The sequence below is a fragment of the Chaetodon auriga genome, chromosome 8, assembly GCF_051107435.1.
Source record: "Chaetodon auriga isolate fChaAug3 chromosome 8, fChaAug3.hap1, whole genome shotgun sequence".
In the NCBI taxonomy this organism is placed as follows: Eukaryota; Metazoa; Chordata; class Actinopteri; order Chaetodontiformes; family Chaetodontidae; genus Chaetodon; species Chaetodon auriga.
This window is the reverse complement of record NC_135081.1, coordinates 12,615,001-12,638,011: the sequence shown is the minus strand read 5'-3', so window position 1 is coordinate 12,638,011 and position 23,011 is coordinate 12,615,001. Positions and strand designations below refer to the sequence as shown.

Here is a 23,011-nt window from a genome sequence, read left to right as displayed (position 1 = left end):
AAGCACTTTAGCTGCATTACTCCATTCATTAGTGCAGTTCATTCTCTTCTCTCCCTAATGAGTCAATTAAGGACCATTGTGTCCTCTTTAGTAACCTCATTTTATCAGTCATTATTGTCTTCCCTAATGGAACAATGGACATTGTTATCCTCTCTCTCTCTCTCTCTCTCTCTCTCTGTTTCTGCATGTCTGTCTCTGTCTGTCAGACATGCATTTTCTATCATTTAAATAACATATTTCTAACGTGTTATCACCACTTTTCCACCATCAATGGACAATAGGCATATTCAACCTTTTCAGACAACAAATCAACTTTGAGAGTTTGGTGACTTAATCCAAATTATTTGAATAAATAAAATAGGAGGCCTAAGAAACATAAAGCATGGTTCCCGTTCTGAGTCTGTCACTGTTCCATTGTTGTCAGAACCAATAAAATCCAGACAACGGGATACAACTAAGGTTTTCTGCTTGTGGTTACACAGTTTGCCACTATGAATCCTGTGAAGTCGGTGTATTTATTAGGAGTGTAGGTTTATGTTTGTGTGTGTCTGAAATGGAGAATTAGTGTTTCATATACAGGCACACCTATTGGTATATCTTTGTGTAACCTCTGAAATTACCTGATTTTCTTCGAAGTCTTTTAGCACATCAACAAGAAGGTATACCATGACATATATATTTTGCTGTACCTTGACACGTTGCTGTGCTTCACTGAGTTTCATTAAACTAACCTCCTCCAAAGTGAGTTTATAGGGTACTTACAGCCTCAAAAGCAGCAGCTACCGTCAGACTCTGTCTCTCCACTGGAAAGAGTCTGGTGGAGCTTTGACAGCCCTTTGACGAAGTCATTGTGTGTGCGCCTGTGTCGTAGCTCTGCTAGCAGCTCTACTATGAGAGACTCTGGTTTTTGTTCCTGTGAGTGTCAGTACATAGCCATAGCCATGCTGTTAACCTTAATGTTCATAGCTGGTTACTGTTCAGCTTCCTATGACCATCATATGCTAACAGGAATGGGGGTTTTGTGTACAGTGAAAACAATCTGTAGTTCCATTTGAACTCCTTCAGCTTTGTTTTTCATCCCACTGGAGTTTGTAGGTCTGATTTTGCATCGTCTCTGCATTAAATCACTTCTACGTACTTGAGTCATAATCAGACTTTGAAGCTGCATACACATTTTTTGTATGTGTGCCCATTGTTAAACAGATATATTAACAACTGATAGAAAGAGAGAAAGAGAAATTGCAAATGTGGGCATGCAAGAGAGTGTGCACCAACTGCCTGCGTCAGTCAGTGTGTGTGGCACAGCGCCGTCAGAAGTGAGGCACAGCTCATCGCTGCCTCACCTCGACCTTCTCCCACGTATTTGAACAGGAAATGCGTAAATGTAGCAGTTTTGGTCATAGAAATGTTGAAATCATACAGAAAACAAATTTATGGAACAGTCATGAGCTTAAGTCCGAATTTCCTCCTCTTAATGAATTTATAAAGCACAGCAAGTTTTTTTTAAAACCATATGTTAACAGGTGAGGCACTGTCTCACTGGCCTCCCCTGACCACACGTCACTGTTGTATACTATAATTCAGTATAATTTAAAGCTTCAGCAGTGGAGTGCAGGGAGCTACACTGCAGAGTGCAGTTTTTGGTGGCGGTGACAGCGAGACCTTAACCTCTCACATGACTAAAAGGGTGGATTGAACATTTATTGTGTGTCTGCTCTGTGAAAAGGCACATATAAACTCTTGGCTTGGCTGAAAAGCCCAGCTTAATTTTGTCCCCTGCTTTTGCAGCAGGTGACAGGATATTGGGTTAAACTAGTGAGGACAAGTCTTTTTCTGCTCTTATTTAGTGTCACTAATTTTAAGCCATTTATTTATGTGGTTTTATGCGTCATACACCTGAGGAAAATTGTTCAGAAAGAGTCAAAGAAAGAATTGATAATTCTGAAAGGAAGCACATAATGTGTTGAAACAGGGTGATGATTACCAAGAAAACTAAAATGAAACAAAGCTTTTTAGTAAAAAAAAACACACACACACACACACACACACACACACACACACACACACACACACACACACACACACAGATATACCTTTGAATCAAACAATCAAGTAAGATTGGAAATCATAGATGAATGAAATGAGGACAGCAATGAAAACAATGGGGATGAAGGCCCGGGGATAAAGATGAGGGGTAAGAAGGAGTGGGAAAGTGCTGTGGGAAGCAGCAATGGAGGTTGTAATTAACCAGGGGTTAATGGAGGTGGCTAATTGTCCCCCACATGTATAGGTAGGCTTTCTGCTTGGCTACATTACAATTAAAAAACCACCCTCCTAATGATAGGGAATAACAATTAACTGATAATTAGAAATATACTAGGACGACACACTAGCTTGGTCTCTCACTCTGTGGGTGTGTGTGTGTGTGTGTGTGTGTGTGTGTGTGTGTGTGTGAGTCTTAAGAATCATTTCATATGCTACCGGCCCCTTCATTGTTAACATCCATGCATTGAATTGAATTATATCTTTTTGCTTTAATTCCTCAGTCAATTAACCTACATAAGGAAAGATAAGAGTGCTCTTCTTTAGCTTATCATTGTCTTTTGTTGCTCCTGTCCCCCATTTACCCTTTATCCTCGCCCCTGTTTTCTCCTCTCCTCTGCCAGTCCCCCCCCCCCCCCCCACTTTCCCTTTTCTCTTTCTAGTTCTACTCAAGAACTTTCTATATGTTGTTGATGATTGTGAGCCCAACACTTAGTAGAGAAACTTGCCAGAATAAAATGGCTGCCTGCCTGCCTGCCTATCTATCTGTCTGTCTGTCTCTGTCCTTGTCGATCAACTTCACACTTGGTAGGTGCATTGCTGAAGACCCGAGGAAGCGCGTTGTCGAGTGTGAAGTAGTTGGATGAGCTGTTCTCGAGAAACAAAAAGAGAAACATCGGCCTGCGTGTGCAACTTCAAACAACTTTTACATCTGGATAAACCTTCTTAGCGTTCGATTTCAAGGACAGAGCTTTTATTTCTGCATCTCTGCGCATTCTGATGATATTAGTCCATAATCAAGCTTTTTAATTTCTTATTGGGACGTTTTCAATACATAATATAATTGTACATTTTGCTTTTCATGTGTGCAGTATGTGTTTGGCCTATATTCAATTATTTAACAAGTGGAGAAAATAGTAACGACTACTTGAATTAATAATTTAGGTGTGACTCACCTCAAACTGTCTACTGGTAGCATATTGTAATTTCATTGTGTTGTTAACAAAGTTTTTAAAGGGGGGGGTGGTCGTGCTGGTGTATATCTAAAACTGTGGGGGGTCTCAAATTGGAGGATATAGAGAAAGCTGCAAGCAGCAATACTGGAGGCCAAGCAGTTGGCCTGTTTGAACAGGCACTCTTTGCACTGGTTCTTTTAAAATTCATGGAGTTTCCTTCTTACTCCTCCGTCACTTTAAGTCCTCTTGTTTATTCCTCTGATTTAGCTTTATATCTCTCTGATCCTAGTTTCTAGTCCCCTTTCTGTAAGTCTTCATTCTTCTTCTCACTGTTTTAATTTCATCGTCATTTACCACCTTTACACTCTTGTTCTCCCCCTAATCACTTTCCCCTCACCTCTTCTGTCGCCTGTCTCCAATTCCTCCCGTGATGGTGATAGCCGCAGCAATAACCACAGTGCGATGATGACGATGAAGGCCAAAACTCCGAAGCAGATTCATGCTTCATCTTAAGGGCAAATTATAACCCTGTCCTCTCTTTTGAAGAGCACCAGTACTTATATAACAACATCATACTGAATGGCTGTGATTGAAGCTGAAAAGGCCAAGTTACCTCTCCACTTCCCCCGAAAAGATCACCCTCACTCACACTCACTCAGATCAACACTTTTGCACTGTCTCCCTCTGTCACACAAGAACACACAATTTCAAAAAATGTGCAGCCTGTTATTTCTGACAGATATAGACAGCCTCATGGCACTATTTGCTGATTGGAGCAGTTAAAGGCCCATTCGCCTCTCATGGACCACTTGTCTTTGACATTTTAGTTGATTGCATCGTGCCGTCAATGGATATTTTTTTTGCTGGGGTAGTTGCTCGTAAAAATGTCTCTAGCCATACCTCTTCTGTTTGTCTCATTCCTTTCTTTAAGACTTAATGTTTCACTGTAGCATGAGTACTCAAGTACATGTATATGTATCATTCGCTAGCGGTGTTAGCATGCACCGCTGTGTTGCCACCAGGTCAGGAAAGATATTAGATGTTAGATATGTTTTGTGAGTACTTGAGTACTCTGTAATAATTAAATGTGAGTACTCAAATATGGAAAATGCACAAAATGCCCGTCCCTGATGTATACTTTTGCTGCTCTATACTGAACTGTATTTTTAAACTCAGCACTTTATCTGTCCATCCCTCTATCTATCTTTCCATCTGTCCATCCGTCTGTTAGTAAACTGCTCAAAAGTGCAACAGTAGGTCATCTGATCATATAAGGTGTGTGTGTGTGTGTGTGTGTGTGTGTGTGTGTGTGTGTGTGTGTGTGTGTGTGTGTGTGTGTGCATGCACGTGCATGTACACGCAGATACCTGTGAATGTGCTGGTGCAGGCCTCAGCATGTGATTGAATCTAACATGCTAGCAGACTCAGTAAATGAGGTGTGAAAGTAGCCTCCTTGTACGTAGCAATCAGTCAGGCTGAGATGAATGAAGTAGCAGTTGTCCATTAAACATCATCCACAGAGGTCATTTCAGTTTGACTATGACACTCTCTCCACAGTTGTGTGCTGCTGTGGTGTTACATGCAAAGAGAGATTTGACTCCACATTTTGCTCAACACTGTCCATTTAAAATGCTTTACTCAAAAAATACGACCTCATAAATGCAGAAACAAAAATGTACATCTATGTCTTAAAAATCCTTCCATTAAAAGTCGAATAATAACGATAATAATAGCAGGTCACATTTATTGTTCTCTCCTGTTAGGTGTGACATTGGACTGGTGTTGTGGGACATGACAGAAACTGTAATTGCTTTTTACATTCACATATTTCTTTTCAACTTTTCATTGCTTTATTTATTTTTTTCATTTAGCCATTTACTTTTCCAAAGCCGCACTGAGCTTTGGGAATGCTGACAAACTACCAAATACCCGTATCAACGTGAAAACTCCATCCTCTGCATGGGCTGATATTTTTCATACCCAAGACACGAGCATTCACACACATGAATACACACACAATGAAACATACCCACACACATCTCTCACCTTCACACTCAAATGTGCACACAAGCACAGCTGTACGAGCACACACTTAGACACACCCTCTCAGACCATTTTCATTTTAATGAAGCTTTTGGGAGCCTCCGCACATTAGAGGCCTAATGTAGCATTGTGTGAGGGACCTGGCACCAAATGAATGTTCACAGTAAAGCTATTCGAATGTGTCTCTGAATTATGAGTCCTGACTTACTGCAGTGAATTATGTTTTCTAAATTATTGTGGTGAATTATGAGTTCTGAAAGGTGGAGATTTAAATGCCAGCTGCCCATTTAAACCCTGATCTTTATTATGCCTTTTGTTGTGGCTTTAAATACTTTTTTTTTCCAAAGGGTGAAAAGAATTAAGACTGCAGTAATGGCAGTGAGTATAGTGAATTATCTGCAGTTTGTTCATGTACTCTACAGCTGCAGCAAACATATTTATCCACATATTTCATGCTTTTTTTTTTTTTTTTGGTTTGCCTATGTCACTATTTGAATTGCTGAAAACAAACTTACATGGAAAATGACAAAATTTTTCTCATGTTGACGTCATTTTTTCCAGCTCTTAAAAGTCAGATGACACAGTTCAGAACATTGTGGCATTCAAATGCTACACATGCACTTAAAATCCCCTTTTACTGTACAATACATAGATTTTATCGGCACTGTGTGAGGTGCTGCAGGCTCAGTCTAACCTCCAGGGAAAATCAAGTGCAGCCTGAAGTGTTTGAAATGTTTAATACCATTGGGAGCTCAGTTTCTCTATCTGCTGCTGAACACGGTTCCCACTGACTGTGTGTTTGTGTACAAGTGCATACGCATTGGGGACCTGACTCATTATCCTGGGAACAGCTTGTAGAATCATTTTCTCTCCAGACTCCCCTGGGTGAAGCCTGTTAATACTCTGTTCTCTGTGGGTTTGTGTACATGTGAGTGTGTGTGAATGCAGTTTGGTGCTACTTATTACGCCTTTGCTTCAGAAGGTTCACTTGAACCAGACAGGAACCCTCTCTGTCTGCTTGTTGGCACACTGGGGATTCTAGCTATGTTTGTGTGTGTGCTGCTGTAACACAATGTTTATTCACTGCTATATTTTAACATGATTAAGTATGCGCCATATACCTATGTGGAGCATTTTACCAGTGAGTGTAAGACTGTATTTTTCTTTTGGCTAATAGGAATTGATGCTTGCCATAAACCTGCAACTTCAAAAATTATTACCATCCAGCATTATTTAATCAAATTCCAGGAATGTCTCCATCAGCTGTGCAAGAACCACTGAAGGCATATTTAAGAGGCCAAATCATTTCATTCTGAGTGCACCAGAGAAGAGCAAGGAACGAACGTCTTAAACAATTATCAGATCAGATACTGGAGTTGGACTCAATACACACTAAGACTGAGCCTATTGCTACAAACTGAATACGGCATCTAGGCAATGCAACAGTCAGAGTATCTGATTTCCAAATTGCTGTTTAATTTTTATGAACATGGAGAGAAGCCAGGAAACTCCCACCCCACCAGCTGTATCAGAAAACTGCTAATCTGGCTATTCCTGAGAGCCTAAAACATAAAGACAATTTGAAGAGTTCTTTTTATCCCCCTACCTCCCAGTATGTCGCAGGAACTTGCTATAGTTCTGAGAGCATCTGCCAACATCAAAGGAATCCAGAGGGGGGCTTGAGAACAATGTCACTGTATGCTAACGATGTGCGACTGTATGTTTCTGATCCATCTTTGAGTTTTCCAAACCTGTTAGAACTGCATAATGACTTTGGTAAGTTATCTGGTTATAAAGTCAACTTCCAGAAAAGAGAGTTAATTGGGACCTTAACCTAAGATGTTTTTCAAATTTCAACCCCTTTGAAAATCAGTCCTAAAAATTTCAGTACATGAGGGTTTGCATTCCACATAATCAAAAGGATACAAAGCCAATCACCATCTCAAAAAAGAGATTTTAATCTCAAAGAACTTCCTGGTCAAATAAAGGGTAAATAAATAAAAATAAACCAACCTCCTCTGTCGCGTGTGAAGTAGACCTTATCATGAGTATTCATCATCTCTCTCTCTGTGGAAGGATTAACTCAATCAAGATGACTCTTTTGCTCAAATTTCTTTCAATTTTTCAGTCTACCAGTAAGCCTGACAGTTTTTTTTTATAAATAAATTAAACAGTCAAGTAGTCAGAATTAAAAGCAACCAGGATCAAGGGAATAATATGACAGAGAACCATTAAAGCAAAGGGGATGTCACTTCCACATTTTCACTACTTTTATTGGTCAGCTAACACTGCAGCAGTGTTATACTGGATAAGCAAAGACATTAACGCCAGCTGAGTTATGGAAAGGGCATCCACTCAGTCCATTTCTTCATTAGTATTACGTGCTAAGTTGGCACTATTACAATCAGTGTCTCAAGTTAAATACGGCTGTAAAGTACACTGTCAAGATATGATAGCATTTTGTACATTGTTTCAAACTTAGTGATCCTCCACTTTCTGCACTGGTCGCAAAACAACATGTGTTCTACAATAGATGCAGCATTTCAAAAGCCAAAAAGTGGCATTTTTTTGGCTAGTCTGGCTGTTCTTGTTTGTTCTTGCGGGATGTGTTAGGTTGATTTTATTGGATCTGTAATTGTTAATTATCACTATGTATATCTTTTTTGGCATTGTTAAATAAAGCAGTATCTCAAGAAATCACAAGTAGGAAGTAAAATGTAATTTCCCAGACAGTGATTACTTCAACTTTTTTCTTGTTGTGAGCAGCTCTTCCACATCAAGGTTGTAGTTTCTATCAAAATGCTGATAGCTAATGTTGGTGATTCAAAGAAGTCTTCATTTTGCCATTTTTCCAGTGGGAGTAACTCAAACACTCAAAACAGCCTCAGAATAAGTAAAAGACACCGTTCTGTCTTGCCAGTGTTGAATGTATTTACAGCAGGTGTTTTTTTGGTAAGAAATGAACTCCTCACTTTCTCAAGTGCTGTCAGTTCTTTCCTCAGTGTTTGTACTAACAGCAGAATTTCAACTGAAAAATACAAGAATGACTGTGGAAATTTACATCAATGAATATGTGTTCAGGATGGTTAGGTTGTTTATTCCTAAATACACAGTCACACTTAAACAATTAAAGACTGCTGACACTTGTAGCATCAGCAGAGTTTCTAAATGAATAGTGAATAATGATAAATACGTGCAATATTTAACAGGTCCAGACACTAAACACATACAGCCAAACACATCCAAATGACTTGTAATATCTCTTCTGCAAATTTCTCGTTAAATCAGAATAAATAGATAAATAAATTAACTTCAGGCCTTTCTTCTGTCTTAGAAGAGTGACACAAATGTCGATTTCAGACTGTAAAGACAACAACCAGTATGTGTATTTGTTCTTACTGCTCACAAGCTTTAAGAGTAGTTCCAGAATTTTTAAACATGGGCCCTATTTTTACATATTTTTGGGGTCTAAATGACGAAGAAGTTTTTAGAGTCTGAGGCCAGATTTACAGGATAAACTCAAAATGAATGGCACTTCAGAGTTTCTGTTTCCAAGTCGATCTCTGCATGTCAGATCGAGCAAAGTGCAATGCTTTTTTTCCTCTTTCGTGACATCCCTGCCTTATAAATGACATGCTGTAATTAGCAGCACAAACACTGACCCTGGATGCAAAAGAATCAGCGGTGACGCCTCCATCAGTTGTTGCGACCCCTTCAGGGACAGTTGGTCAGAAACATGTTTTGATCTGCAGTATTCCTCTGACAACAAGTGCAAGCAGGGGATGGAATGCATGTTTTCTGCTCTAAAAACAAAAAGGGAGGATGTAAAGCTGATGAACATGAAGGGCATGAAACAGAGCAGAGGGCAACAGACAAAATCCCCATGCAGGATATTCCAAAGGAATTTAGAGCACCAAGCTCAGAATGAGCTCGCAAACCACCTTTTATCTGCGCTCTCTCTTTTTTTTCCATATATGTTCCTTTCTGTCGTATCTGATTTGAGGGGGTAGATATTAGATCCTTTGAGCTAAGCCAGTTAAGATAGATCCCTTCTGGTTTGTGTGTCTTTCTGAGCTGATCGACCAAAGATGAAAGGATGTGTGTATGTTTGTGTGAATGAGAGAAATAGGCCCGGTGGAGGGAGGGCCAAAGCGGCGCAGAGAGCGAGAAACAATATCATACTCCTTTTAAACAGTCAAGATTTAGAAAAAAACAAACAATAAAGCCCACTTGGACTAATTCTTGATTGGTTTCTTTAAGCTTGTTGAATTCCGCTTTGAGCTGGATAGTGCACCCACCCAGGGGCGAAGGCATTAAAGCAGCACTTTAATTTTTGCCACCGGGCACCGCTGAGCGATATCTTCCTCATCACAGCATCATTTTCACTTCAGACTCACTAAACTGTCTGTCAGCAGCAGTCAAACACTGAAAAGGCCTCAACTCCACAGGGATAAGTAACAAAAGAGATTCATATCAGTGTACTGTATAATCATTGGAGGATGGGACACACGCTGTCAAACAGACGCACACACATGATAAATGGCTTGTGTGAATGAAAAATCCTCCTCTTATAGATTAATCCCCAGATGCCATCAGCAGTGCCCTGCTACTCAAGCTACCATGCCATCTGTTGAGACCCCGTTCACCCTTGCAACACACATTCATGTATGCACATGCGCGCGCACACATACACACACAATCTTATATATAATACACATAATTCTATTCACTGTATGTGATGTATATGCTGAAAGGCATGGCAGGGCAAAGCATGCAAAACATGTGATTAAAGCAGCCAAAAACTTATTTATGGTCCAAACGTGTATCCTTGTGCTTTTGATACAAAATGAAATTTGTTTAAAAGCTGAATCAGAAATGATATTGTAGCAGCATAACTAAAGAGTTTGGGCTTGAAAGTGTCAGCGACAGTAAAGACAAAAAGATTAAAAGATTAATTGAAGATTAAAAAAAAACTAAATGTCTCTTATCTAAAAGCAAACAAAACGCCCCCTGGCAGGCAATAGGCTATCCAATTTTAATAGTCTATATAACTATTTAAGCAAACTTTAATCAATCACAGACTCACCGTTTAATGAAAGGTTTGATGACAGTTTGTTAAAGACTTGGAAATCAATCATAAGTTCAGCGGCTCAGGACGTGCGCATGTCAGGTGTTAAATGGAACAAAGCTAAAGAAAAGGACGGGATCATGAAGACAGACGAGGGCGTTCATAGCATAAAGTGTGCGGCATGTGACCTGTGCTGGAGCTTTACTTTTGTTGCAGACGGGCTCTGATGAGGACATGCTTGCACTTACAAAGTAATGCGATGGACTGATTTTAAAGAAAAGAGCTTTTCCTGTGCTGAAACAGCTTACAGGCAGGACGTCCACCATATGACAGAAAGCTTTCCCTTTCACCAGCGAGACTGTTTGTTTGCAGGAAAAGCAAATTAGTTTTGTGTTTTTTGTTCTGAGTTTTAATTGGACAGTCAGACAGTCTACAAAACCTTTGAAAATATTTTCATGGAGACAGTTTAAAAGGTTTTCTGTAGTTGTCCCCAGAAGCCAATAAAAATGTATGAAGTTGTCTTTTTTTCACTTCCACACTTGGGGGTTTTGCCCCCTGCTCTGTACCTATGTAGACCTCGAGAGGCCCTGCTAGAGTGTACTTTACTGTCATTCAGTATCTGCTGATTTGTCAGTAGTATTAACAGTAACAGTGATGATGGTGATTTTTTTTTTCTTCATGCCTGTGGTGGGAATATTTAGAAGTGCTTTATTATATCTCCTTATGTTGACATAACACTACTTGCTCGCTATGGTCATCTGCCAGTATGTTTATTATAAGACGTTATTCCTAAGAGGAAAACAAGCCGTGAGGTCATCAGATGACAGCGTCAAGCTCGGTTGTGAAAAGACAAGATACATGTATAGTGTTGTATTTATGTAGTGACTGACATAAGAGCAGTTCCAAGTATTTATTTGTGTTGTTTAAGAAGAACCTTTCATTTCTCTGTTGCAAACACACTCGCTCGTTTTTGCTTTTCATTTTTAATTGAAATTTTGAAGTGTAAAGTGCATAAGAAAAGGACCGATGTATTGATGCCACAAGCCCATACATTCATATTGACTACCATGCGACAGCCAAGCAAGGTTAGAACTGTGTTAAACTGAGGTCATGACCGGGTCAGATCATCTGTATTGAACCACTCACACCAACAGGTTTTATTGTGGGTCCTTGCTTCAGTCCAAACCATTAGCAGCCCTTATGTGTGCTAACAGTTAGCTCGCTTAAGGGCTTATAACACATTTTTTGAAGAGGCACATATGGAGAAAAAGACCAGTGTTTTCTGCAAGTATATGGCTAAAACCACACAGAACACATTCCCCTCGTGTAGCAGAGTAAATATGTAGTGTTTTTTAGTTTTTATTGTTGATTTTCTGACTAAACTGCTGACTTTGGATATTGTATTGTGCTCAGTATTTCTTTCCTCTCTGTATTGCAGTTCTGTGGTTGTGGACTGTAAAAGTCTCACACATGAATCGTGAGGTACGGTCTATAAAGCATCTACACTGAGAAAAGTAGAGCATAATAATCAGAGGAGTAACTCGTAAGAACTTAGAAATAACACGAGCACATAATCAATCTCCTATTCTTTTACCTTTGAAAGCTTTTAAAAACACACATCAATGCATGTTCCCTTACATTTTTTTCACTCTCTCCCTCTTCCTCTCTCTCCCTCACACACTCAGACATATACACACACATGCAGAGAGCTGATTTTCTGTCACCAATCAAGCTCCATTTTCCAACCAAATTAATTCTGTCTAATTTGGAGCTTCTAGTGGTCAACCCCCTGTGGTGCGCTGCGACTGAGCTGTGTTTTTGTGTGTGTACATGCACACTTTCTGTGTGTGTGTGTGTGTGTCAGTCTATGAAGGATGGAACATTCTACAATAGATCTTAATTGAGAAGACGGACTGCAATCAGCATATTCTTGTAGGAAATCATTAAATCATTTCTTCCACCCCTCTCTTTTTCTCTTTCTCCTCGTGGTGATTAGCATGGTAATGATAGCATCCTGATTATGTCCATCAGAAAAATCTGACATCTGTGATCTCTCCAGTTCTGTGACTGAGGAAATGAAAGTAAGAGTGAAAGGAAAAACAAAAACAAAAAAAACTCTCCCAGTGAATGTGCTGTATTATAAAACACAGTGTTACTTTTGATTGCTCTTGGTAAAAGTGTAACGACATAGTAAAAAAAAAAGAAGATATTTTTGTCCTTATTTCTTAAATTGATTTCGTGATGTTAAACACATCGTGTTTGTTTCTTCACTTTTTGACTGAATCTCAAAACACATCACTGAACATCACAGCCTGACGAGTGTCTGATGGCGGCATTTTGCTCAAAGTCAGTGTGTCCATAAGTAAAGATAAGCATTTTGGTTACTGCAAACCCGCTTTCTGTATTGTAGAAACTGCAGGTATTATGATAGAGATTTGTATAGCTCTTCTAGTGAAAACAGAAAGGTGCCTACATAGTAGCCAAAAATCCTTACTGATTTAATTATACACTCAATGTATTTTGCTTTTTCCCTCTCACCATTTCGATCTGAGATGTGCACCTGGATGTTTCAGTAAAAGCTCTTGACTTTTCAGACATAAAGAACGCCTACTGGCGCAGCCTTGACTCTTCGACTTTAGATCTAGTGGGTACACGATGAATTCTCTGAGCTGCTTTTCTTTTATTTTGCCAATATAAAAGGGAGAAATAGAAAATAAGAGAAATTGGCAGTGTATTGTAGAAGGTCTGGAGTGAAAAGGGTGCAGGAGGAGGTAGGAATGTTAATGGAACCGTCATATTCAAAGCTAGCAGCTGTCATTCAGCGGAGCAGTCTGGGAGATTTTGTTGCTTTCTTTTATGTTTGCATTCACTAAAATTTCTGGGCAAATAGAAAGTTTACATTTTGGCCAAACCATCAGCGTTGTGTATGTCTTCATCAGACATGATGCTGGAAGGTTTGAACATGTTACATCCTCAGATTGACTTATGTAACATGCCGACCAACTCCCACATTTTAGTGATTTCCTTTCCTCTCCATACATATGAAAAGTCTGACCCTTCTGTTTTTCCTGACTCTCCATCTCCCTTTTTTTCTCTCTCTCTCTGTCTCATTAGGAGATGGCAAAGATACTGAATCATCCTCGTGTCTATGCCTTCCTTCATGTTCCCGTGCAGTCGGCCTCAGACAGCGTCCTGATGGACATGAAGAGAGAGTATTGCGTCGATGACTTCAAAAGAGTGGTGGACTTCCTCAAAGAGAGGTGAGACAGGATGTGACATCCTAATGAACTCATGATGCTGCAAAATGGAGTCTGATGGGGTTTTGTTTCGTCCCACACGCGGCTTCAACCCCATGTTTCAGAAGCGGGTGCATTTTGTCTGCCTGATGTTGTTGACTTGCTCAGATTTTGCTGATTTGGTCATTTTTCCATGATATTTGTGCTTCTACGGTGGAGCAGAGCAGACAGATGTATTGCATCTGATAAATGTAAATGTCTGCACAGATGCTGTATTATAAGGTAAGAGTATTGATGCTGTCTGGTAGATATCACATATCGCAATTGAAGCTTTTTACAAACTCTGAGAAGAAGCTTCTCTTTTTGCACAAAATGCAAGTTTTTGAATGTCTGCAGTGACAAATTCTTTTCTAAATCTGTGACTTCAGCTGCAGTCCTTCACTCTTTCTGTCAGTTCTCATTCATTGGGACATTACTTTACAAGGTTAAACATTTCAAACATGGGATTAATTGACATATTCTAGGAGAACCATAAGTCTGTTTCAGTGTTTGAGCCTTGATTCATGACACACTTCATGTTCAAGGTACAGTGGCATGCAAAGGTTTGGGTACTCTTGGTCTGTTTGTGAGAATAGCTGAACAAGGAAAAGATGACCTGCTTTTGAAAAGTCAGGAAATTGAAGATGATCCATTTCTTTTAATGTTTTAAACACGAGTACTTTTAATTTTTTTTTTTTTTTTTCATCTTTTTCAGTTTTAAAATACCAAAAAAGGAAAAGGGCCCATTGCAAAAGTTTGTGCATCCTGCCTCAGTTACACCACCTATGACGAGTATCACACACTGTAACTGTATCACAGTTGAGTCTTTTAGCTCTTGTTTGGGGGATTTTCAACTATTCTTCTTGAACAAAGCTTATAGTTCTGTAAGATTCTTGGACATTTTTTCATACGCTGCTGTTCTCAGGTCTATCCATAGATTTTAGGTGGGGGGACAGTGAGCGCCAGGGCAACACCTTCAGCTTGTGCCTCTTGAGACAGTCCATTCTGTCTGTCTGAGGTTTTGATTTCCCTTTCTAGCAAACCTACAAACCGTTCTCTTTGAAAGCTGTCCTTTGCTTCCTGTTCCTGTTACCTACCATTTCTTAATGACATGACAAACTGAGGAAAACACTTTGCTGTCTTCCTATAGCCTTCTCCTGCTTTGTGGGCATCAAACGTTTAAATTTTCCGCTGCGAGGCATGCCATTGTACATCCTTTCAAAATGTACGCACTGACACACACACGCTGGTGGATTTTAAAGCTAAACATGAGCATTCCCGATATGGATTAAACAAAGCTCTCCCCCTCATAAAAAAAAAGCACAATTCTGAAACATGTACATAATGCATGGACGTGACCTCTGACGTAGCACAAAATCTAAGAAATGATGCAAACTTAATCTTTCGCCGTATTAAAGATAATCTGTCATGGAATTTGAGCACGATTAATTATGGCAATGCATGTCAGCAGTGGTGAATAGATACAGAATTGATGCTATGATAATACGCTATGATGGGATTCATATTAAAATGAGTTTGGGTCACATTTCTGCCTTAAATCTCTTGGTATTATAATGTGATTTAGAGGAAAGATGTTTATGTATGTGGTATGTTTAAGCATGTTATTGCTGTTGCCAGATGATAACCTCTTATTTTTAAGCATGCCTTTGTGCTGGAACTAAATGCATGTTTTCGTGCAGTAGAAGGTATTTCTGCTTCATTTGATGATATATGTCAGGGGGCGCATGCATGTGTGCATGGTAACGGGCCCACTCATGTTTTCTAAAATTGATAATTAAATAACACCATATATAATGTCCTCCAGGTAATATCGGACTAGCGGCTATCTGTACAACCCAGCTGCACTCTAATGTTGACGTGTAGCTGTCCTGCTATCCCACCAGCTTGGTAATAACTTGTTTGAAGTGTTGCATCTCTGAGATTGACAGACTGTGCTAAGAACATAGATCGACTCACTTCTCAGAGTTAACTTGAATGCATCAGTTTCGGGCAAATTTGTGCAGAGGTGTGAAATGATAGCAACCATTCGTGAACTCGGAATTGAATCTGTTTAAGAATTTGGCGAGCTGTCTTCTCTGCGGGGAAAGGCCAACAACAATCCTTCCTCCCACGCATGATCGTGTTTCGAGTCAGAGTGTGCTCGGAGAGGAGGAGCCATTCACAGATGGGTCTGTTGTCAATGTGTTTGTGGGATATAGAGAGTGGGTAAGGGGGGGGCTGAGTGAATCAATGTGCTTCACAAAGCTCTACAATGAAATAAGATTTTACCCATTTAAAACAATAATAATAATAAAAAAGAAAATCAATATGTGGCAGTCAGTGTTGATGTTGTGGCAGACCACCACAAATAAATCAATGCCTGGGAAACACTGGAAACAGCGAGGGAGACAGAGGAAGTCCTCGCTTTAGGATCAAAGTCGAATCACAGGATGGACATAAATTCACTCCAATCAATATCCAGATAATCATGAAAGTGTACCTCATTCAGCACACGACGGTTAGCTCCCACGTAGAAATGTTAGATATTAATATCTATATGTCCGCATACATGTCTTTTGATGTTGCAGATTAAAGTCATTTTTGTTAACATGAGTTTGCTCTAAGCGGATAAGACTCATGTGCTGCAGCAATCAATAGATTTCATGTAACTGCTTCATGTAGGTCACCAGTCAAGCCATAGGCTTAAGTATAAAATGTAAATCTGGCTGAACAAGACTTTTATTTAGGGCACTGCTCAGGTACAGCTACATTTGAAGCTTTGTGGACTTAACTATACGATGTGTACGGAGTTCACTGGAGCCCTCAGCACAAAAAGACTTTTCACTCTTTGAAGTCACCATTCCCTTCACTCTCTTCGGCCATCCGTTCATCGCGCTCTCCCCTTAGCCTTTGCCTCTGGCACTGTGTGGAAACCCAACCAACCTGATCCCACAAGCCATTAGTATGAAATCTGGGGCTCTGTTCTGTCTTTTGCCTTAATGCTTTTTCTCTTGTCATTTATTAGTCTACATTTTCTGTTAACCTCTCATTTGGTTGTTGGCTTGAAAGTGCCACTTATGTAATTGTACAACATCAGAATAATGACCCTGCCCACTTAACTGCTGTGCAACTAGCTACACTGGCCTTGACTCTGTCTCATCATGGTTTCCTGTTCATGGTGGTTCTTTTTTTTTTTATTGTCCATTTTGTGTTGTCTTACCTTTGGTTCCACCATCTATCCTGATAAAAAATACTCCCTTTCCTGTTTTGTGCTGGAAAAGAATGCAGCAAAAGTCAGACAAAATTGAACCTAATGGCACACAGTGCACAGAAAAGAGGGACAAGCTTTGAGCTGTGGTCCAGTTTGTTTGTGGTAGATGCATTACTAACATGTTACATATAACATGATTAAGAGTTTTCTACTCTGTTTTTCTGACAATGGTTTGTTGTTTCACCGTGACGTCTGTCGTTAGTGTCCCAGCACTTGTTTTTCTCTCTCCATCTGTCATCTTTTTGCTAATCTGTTTTTCATTTTCGGGTCTTTGTTGTTTCTGTGTCCAAGTGTGCAAGAAGGTCCAGAACTTGAAACTGGATTCTTACCTGTCTGTCTTCCTCTCAGCACTCAAGTATGTCGCTGAGCATTGAAAGCTTCTGATTGGGCGCTGTGTGCGGCCATTTCTTCCTCAAGAGTGGAAGGCTTCGTCATTCCTTTAAATCTCCCCTTTTAAGTTCCCTCTGAAGGGGTCTTGAGTTGAGGAGTGATACCGCTGTGTTTGCTTTAACACTGACTCAGATACTTATCTCGGTGTGACTGTGTGTGTGCGTGTGCACACTGCCTTGCTTTTTAGGCAATTGTTTAACCTGCAGTCTGAGGTCTTCATCCTCGTCTCCAGTTGTTTTTTTTAGAGTTCAGTAGAAAGTCAAACAGTGGTGCTGATCCGACCGAGATCTTAACACACTGTGGCAAATGGTCATGGGAGACACGAAAAGATGTCACACACGCACGCACGCGCACACATGCATGCCACACGCAGGGTATCACGTCATAAGATCTTGTTTACATAAACTGTCTGGCTACCCTTTTGTGTGAGTCTTTGTATATGTGTGTGTGTGTTTGTGTCTGTGTGTGTGGTTACTCAATTTCTGGCTACTGTTACTTAAACACACACGGGTGATGTCGGTTGTGTGAAATCAATACTCAGTATGCATTCAGTTGTCTGACCCATTTGGCTGCAGCAGTAAAAGCTGGGGTGCAGTTCAGGGTCTGGGAGAGAGGCCAGGGCTTCGGACAAGCCAAAAAAAACACCCACTCTGTGTGTGTGCGTGTGTGTGTGCGTGTGTGAGAGAGCGTTTTCTGTGTGTGTGACAGAAAAAGTAAGAGCGCGTGAGGGTGTGTATGTGTAAAACATACACAGTCTGGTTTTTTTTGTTGTTGAAGGAAGCCTTTTTAAAGCACACAGTCCAGAGATACAGGTCTGTATAAATCTTCTCAGATGATAGAGAAAGATGTGTGTGTATGTGTGTATGTGTGGCCACATTGTTTACACAGTCACATTGTGTGGACTGGCCTTCCTTATGAGGACAAAACGCAAGTCCCCATAATGTAAATCATTACATTTTAAGTAGCCTTGCATCTAAAGTAGCCTTTAAATGCAAATGCAATTCGTCTTTTATTACTTTTGAACAAGGTACTCACCTTTTTCAGTGGACTTGGAAACTTGCATGGATGAATATGGTATTGACAACAATTTCCTTCATTGAATAATGCTAGCCCCTCTTTGACAGAGATAGTCTTCCTTTAACCTCATTCATGTTTAGCCACAGGCTGCGTTGGCCTGTTTCTAACTGTTTTTTTGTTCTCTTTCAAGCATGTAGCATAGAAAAAATGGCCCCACACCAAGCTCTCTGGGTTTATGTAAGAGAGTCATTAAGTGTTCACACTGATTCACTTTACTTTTCTCACTTGTGCACTCATGCAAACCAGAACAACTCAAGGAGAAAGACCAAGCGTGTACGTGTGTGTGTTTGTGTGTGTGTGTGTGTCAGTCTCACAGGTGACTTTTAATGTAGATTCTCACAGTTAGTCCATTGTTGAGCCACATAAAGTTCTCCCATAAAGAGTGTGACAGCCTTGTGCAGGTACATGTGAGGTCAGAGCTTATCTGACTGACACACACAGCAGAAGACAAATGCATTTTTCTCTACGAACAGCTTAATGCCACCAACACTGCAGAGTTCACGAGGGGTCAAACACCTCTGGCCCTCCTTATCAGAGAAAACCAGCACACACACAAACATGCCGGCACACATCAGAAGTCCCTCGATGATGTCCTGCACGGCTGAGGATCTTGAACTCTGTTATGAACTTGAGAAAAAATGACTTGTCATTATTGAATGAAGGGTGATGATTGCTGCATTTTCTTCATTTTGTTTTCTGCTGATGTTTGCTGTAATGTGTACTGCAAGCGGCTTGAAAGCTCTTGTTTTAGCACACAGAGACTGGAGCCCCTGCTGCTCCTCAGTAGGTGATCTCTTCATGACTAGCGGTGCTTTACTCTGCAGTCTTCATGAGAAAAAATGTTGTATTTTCAGTCGCAAACTAAAAACCATGGAGCAGTAAATATTACCATCACAAAAATCAAAGCGACAAACGTTTCTTATAAACAACTGGAAAAGATCACAGCAAGACACATCACCATAGTTCTCTGTAGAACAATGATCGAGCTTCCAGCCGTGGAAAGTAAAACAAATCTAAGTTGCACAAATTAACTGTATCTTTGCAATTTCCCTAGAAACACTGCACGCTGGGGAGAAGAGGGGAAAAAAGCTAATTTTTCACCCTGATGACCATACGACATCTTACTCGAACAGTTTGATTTGTCCCACCCTTGAACATGCATTGAGTTTAAAGGTCTCTTGAAGGTTGAATGCCCAAATCACCTGTCAGTCGAAGCTCATTCACACTTATCAAATTTAATGGCAAATCAGGGCTTCTCTGACCCTTACTGAAACATGTGTAGATGAGCTGGTGGAGGAAAATCAATTGTTTAAGATTGCGGCCATTGTGAAGGACAGACTGTTGATACTGCGGTTGTGCTGTAGAACAATGAAAACACCACTGAAACTCAAAATGCTGTTGGGATGATGAATTAAGTTCAGCTCATTGGAACATTATTGACCCTCCAGGCACACCAAGTGTAGTTTTTACACTCTGCTACCTTCTGTTCATTCTTTCATTGCAGGTTTTTTTCTTCTTCTGTGCCAGTTTTATGGCATTATTCTAACACTATGCATAATTCCATTGTTCTCTGCTTTAATATTTAGCTCAATTCCCACTGCAAGTTTTGGGAACACAGAGCTTTTCCACCAAATTCATCCATATCCTCAGAGAAAATATTGCATTAAACATACTCTCCTTTGAATGACATAACTGGTTTTTCCAAGTTGTTATAACCAAATTGTTTTCTGCCGTGCATAATTCGAACAATCAGTAGAATAATTATTTCATTAAAATGGTTAATTTGTCCTCGTCTGCCAACACAGACCATATTTTTTACACCCTTTTCTCTCTGCTTCTATCAATTAAAATCACATAATGAAGTACAGTCTTTATGTAATGATGTATGGAGAAAATCCTGTTATGGTGGAATAAGACTGTTACAGAGTGAGTGAACGTGGTCAGAGGATTTTCCACAGTTGTTTGATAGTTTGCCATAATATCTGGGCTGATTTTCCCACAACTACTCCAAAGGATTAAGTGCCTCTGATTCGCAGGGGCCAAAGATGAAACGGCTGGAAAATAACAGTTGTGTCTGTGGGGGATTGGTTGTGTATGTGTTCAGAAGAGCAGAATCTGGCGGTATTAATATTGAACTTTAGGGTTAGTTAGGTTGAGCAGAGATGGGGGGGTGGGGGTGCAAGCATGTGTAATCATGCTACCAGAGAGGGATAGATGATAGGGGAGGGCTGGGCGGTGAGCTGCCCTCAGACCCTCTAAGGTTCCCCTCAGGCTGGTAGGTTGGTTTCCCTGCAGCTTATGCCCTCCTGACCTCTGAAAAGCCTTTCAGTCTCAGGCCACAGAGGTCCTTCCCCCAACATGACACACTCACTCACATGCAAGATGGAAAAAAACAGTGAGGCCAAAACAAGAGTGGAAAGTTAACGCTTCATTATTCACTTTATTGAGGTTGACATAACGTTGAAGGTGTGTTCAGATGTGGAGTTTTTACAGGTGTGCTCCCAAAAGAATGAGGATTTGCATCGGTCAACAGGTGATTAATCTGTGCGATCCCGGTAGCTGACTGGTACAATGACCTTTGACCTGCAACAAGACCTGTGGGAGCCCAGCACTCCCCCATTCCATCTCCATTTGAGCATTTGGTTACCACTCTGCCCTGTTTTCTTCCATTGCTTCAGTGGTTAAAGGCATAAGACATGAAGAGTATTTGTATGTGCTTTCACGGGTTGTGTTCTCCTCACTATGAATGAAATCACTCTGATCTTTACCTCCACTCTCCTCTAAGGCACCAAAGCAATACAGAGTTCTGTCTTTTCTGCCCTCTCTCTTAAATATCAACCTGTTCACCCTTGTCTTGCATGCAAACAGCCTGATAGCTGCACCTGATTTCACTTAAAGGTCTACAATTACTTGACAGGTTTCGTTTTATATTGTCCTGATTGTTAGCAAAAGACGTCAGAGAACGAGCTATTATGTGAATATTGTCTCTTCTCTTGCCCAGAAGGTATTTTATTCTAAAATGATCTGTACGCAGCAACAGACACATGCGTGTCTCTGGGTGGTCTCCGGATTGTTCAGCACATTATTAGTCTAGCTTTAAAAGCACTGGCTCTTATCTATAAAGTAAATAGAACATTTTATCACTTCACACATTTTTAAATGTGCAGCTGGTCAAAGCACCCTGGTGATTCATAGCACTGATATTCATACCTTATATTCACAAAAGAGTGGGTTCAAATCTGGCTCTTTCCCCTGTTGTTTTCTATTAGATGTCACCCCCAACATGCAAAATGTCATTCTTAATCCTGTTTATGAGATCAGATGATATGATGATGTTACATTTGGTGAGATAGAAGCCCAAAACAATGTTCCTTTTGTTTAAATAGGACCTGACTTGTGCAGCAAAAACTCTTTCAAGATAGCATGTTTCCATCAAACGGGTGCAACTAAAATTACTTTTGTGCTCTGCATTCCCACATGGAAAGAGTTAAGTAATGATGTCCAAATAAATTTGGCTGTCACGCTTTTTTTAGTCCTGTGTTTTAAGGCGGGAGATAGCCATATGTCTCTTTTAGAGATGGCAGCTATGGAATTTACATACAATGAACAGCATAGTTTCATATGAACAGCCTATCAGAGTGAGTTTTTGGTTGATAGCTACTGAAGTAAAACTGTCATTAGGAGCTAACGGTCATGTGCTAAATAATTGTAACTTTACTATAACTTGGATTGAGTTTAAAAAAATATTTTATTCAGAGACTTGGTAAAGTAACAAACAAGTCAAGTAATTGAATGACCCTTTTTTCCAACCTCTAATACAGAAGACAGGCTTCAGCTCCTTGTAAAGGCCACCGTTAAGTGTTGGTAGCGTGTTGCAACGTCCAAAGGGTTGTCAGAGAGACGCTGTGACTGTTGATACAACGTGCTGCTGATAGACTTTCGGTCTGTGTACATGTCTCAATCTCTCCTGAGTCTGATCTCTCCAAAGAAATGGCTCCAAGACAGTTGTTTTTGTGCGCTTAGTCATCCCCATTAGTCACGAGGAGTGACAGGGTTATATCAAGCCTCCCTGGGTTACGGCAGGACACATGCATCAGTAGCGTGACTACGCCGTGTGTGTGCAGTGTGGAGTCTCTCTTTCTGTTTGTTGTTGAGGACATACCTTCATTAGTTTACACACACGCACTCGCACGCTTAAAGGTTTAAGGTATCAGCCAGAGCTAATGTTTCACTCGAATAGGAGGTGGGATGGGCGGCAGCTCCCTTCAGGCATTGTAAAAAAAAAAAAAAAAACTGAAGAAGAGATAAGAAAAGCGAGGGAAAAAAGAGAGGGAAAGAAGAGGGGGCACGAGAGGCGGGAAGAGAGAGCAGTTTTGAGACAGGTTTGCCGCGATAACCTGCCACACTGGTGGGACTCAACATTTCACCCCTCCTCTCTCTTCTCTCCCTCAAGCTGATGATTCAGCAACTAAAGTAAATGAAGCGGTGAGGGTTTCTCTGTGTGTTTTGATGCTCGGCCTTTGATTTGAAACCCTTATTAAACCACGCAGCCAGAATAAGGACATGTGCAGCAAACAGCCTGGTTTAGTCATCACAGGCTCAGGGAACATCTCAAAAACACACACACACACACACACACACACACACACACACTTGAGTGCTTTAAACT

General features: G+C 40.4%; 1 protein-coding gene across 1 annotated transcript in view; it reads left to right on the top strand.

The window, feature by feature from the left end:
- Positions 1 to 23,011, top strand: part of cdkal1 (CDK5 regulatory subunit associated protein 1-like 1) — a 218,201-nt gene that overhangs the window by 116,649 nt on the left and 78,541 nt on the right. The window contains exon 10 of the mRNA XM_076738158.1: positions 13,444 to 13,589. Coding sequence (XP_076594273.1) covers positions 13,444 to 13,589 — 146 coding nt within the window. The remainder of the gene's footprint in view (positions 1 to 13,443; positions 13,590 to 23,011) is intronic.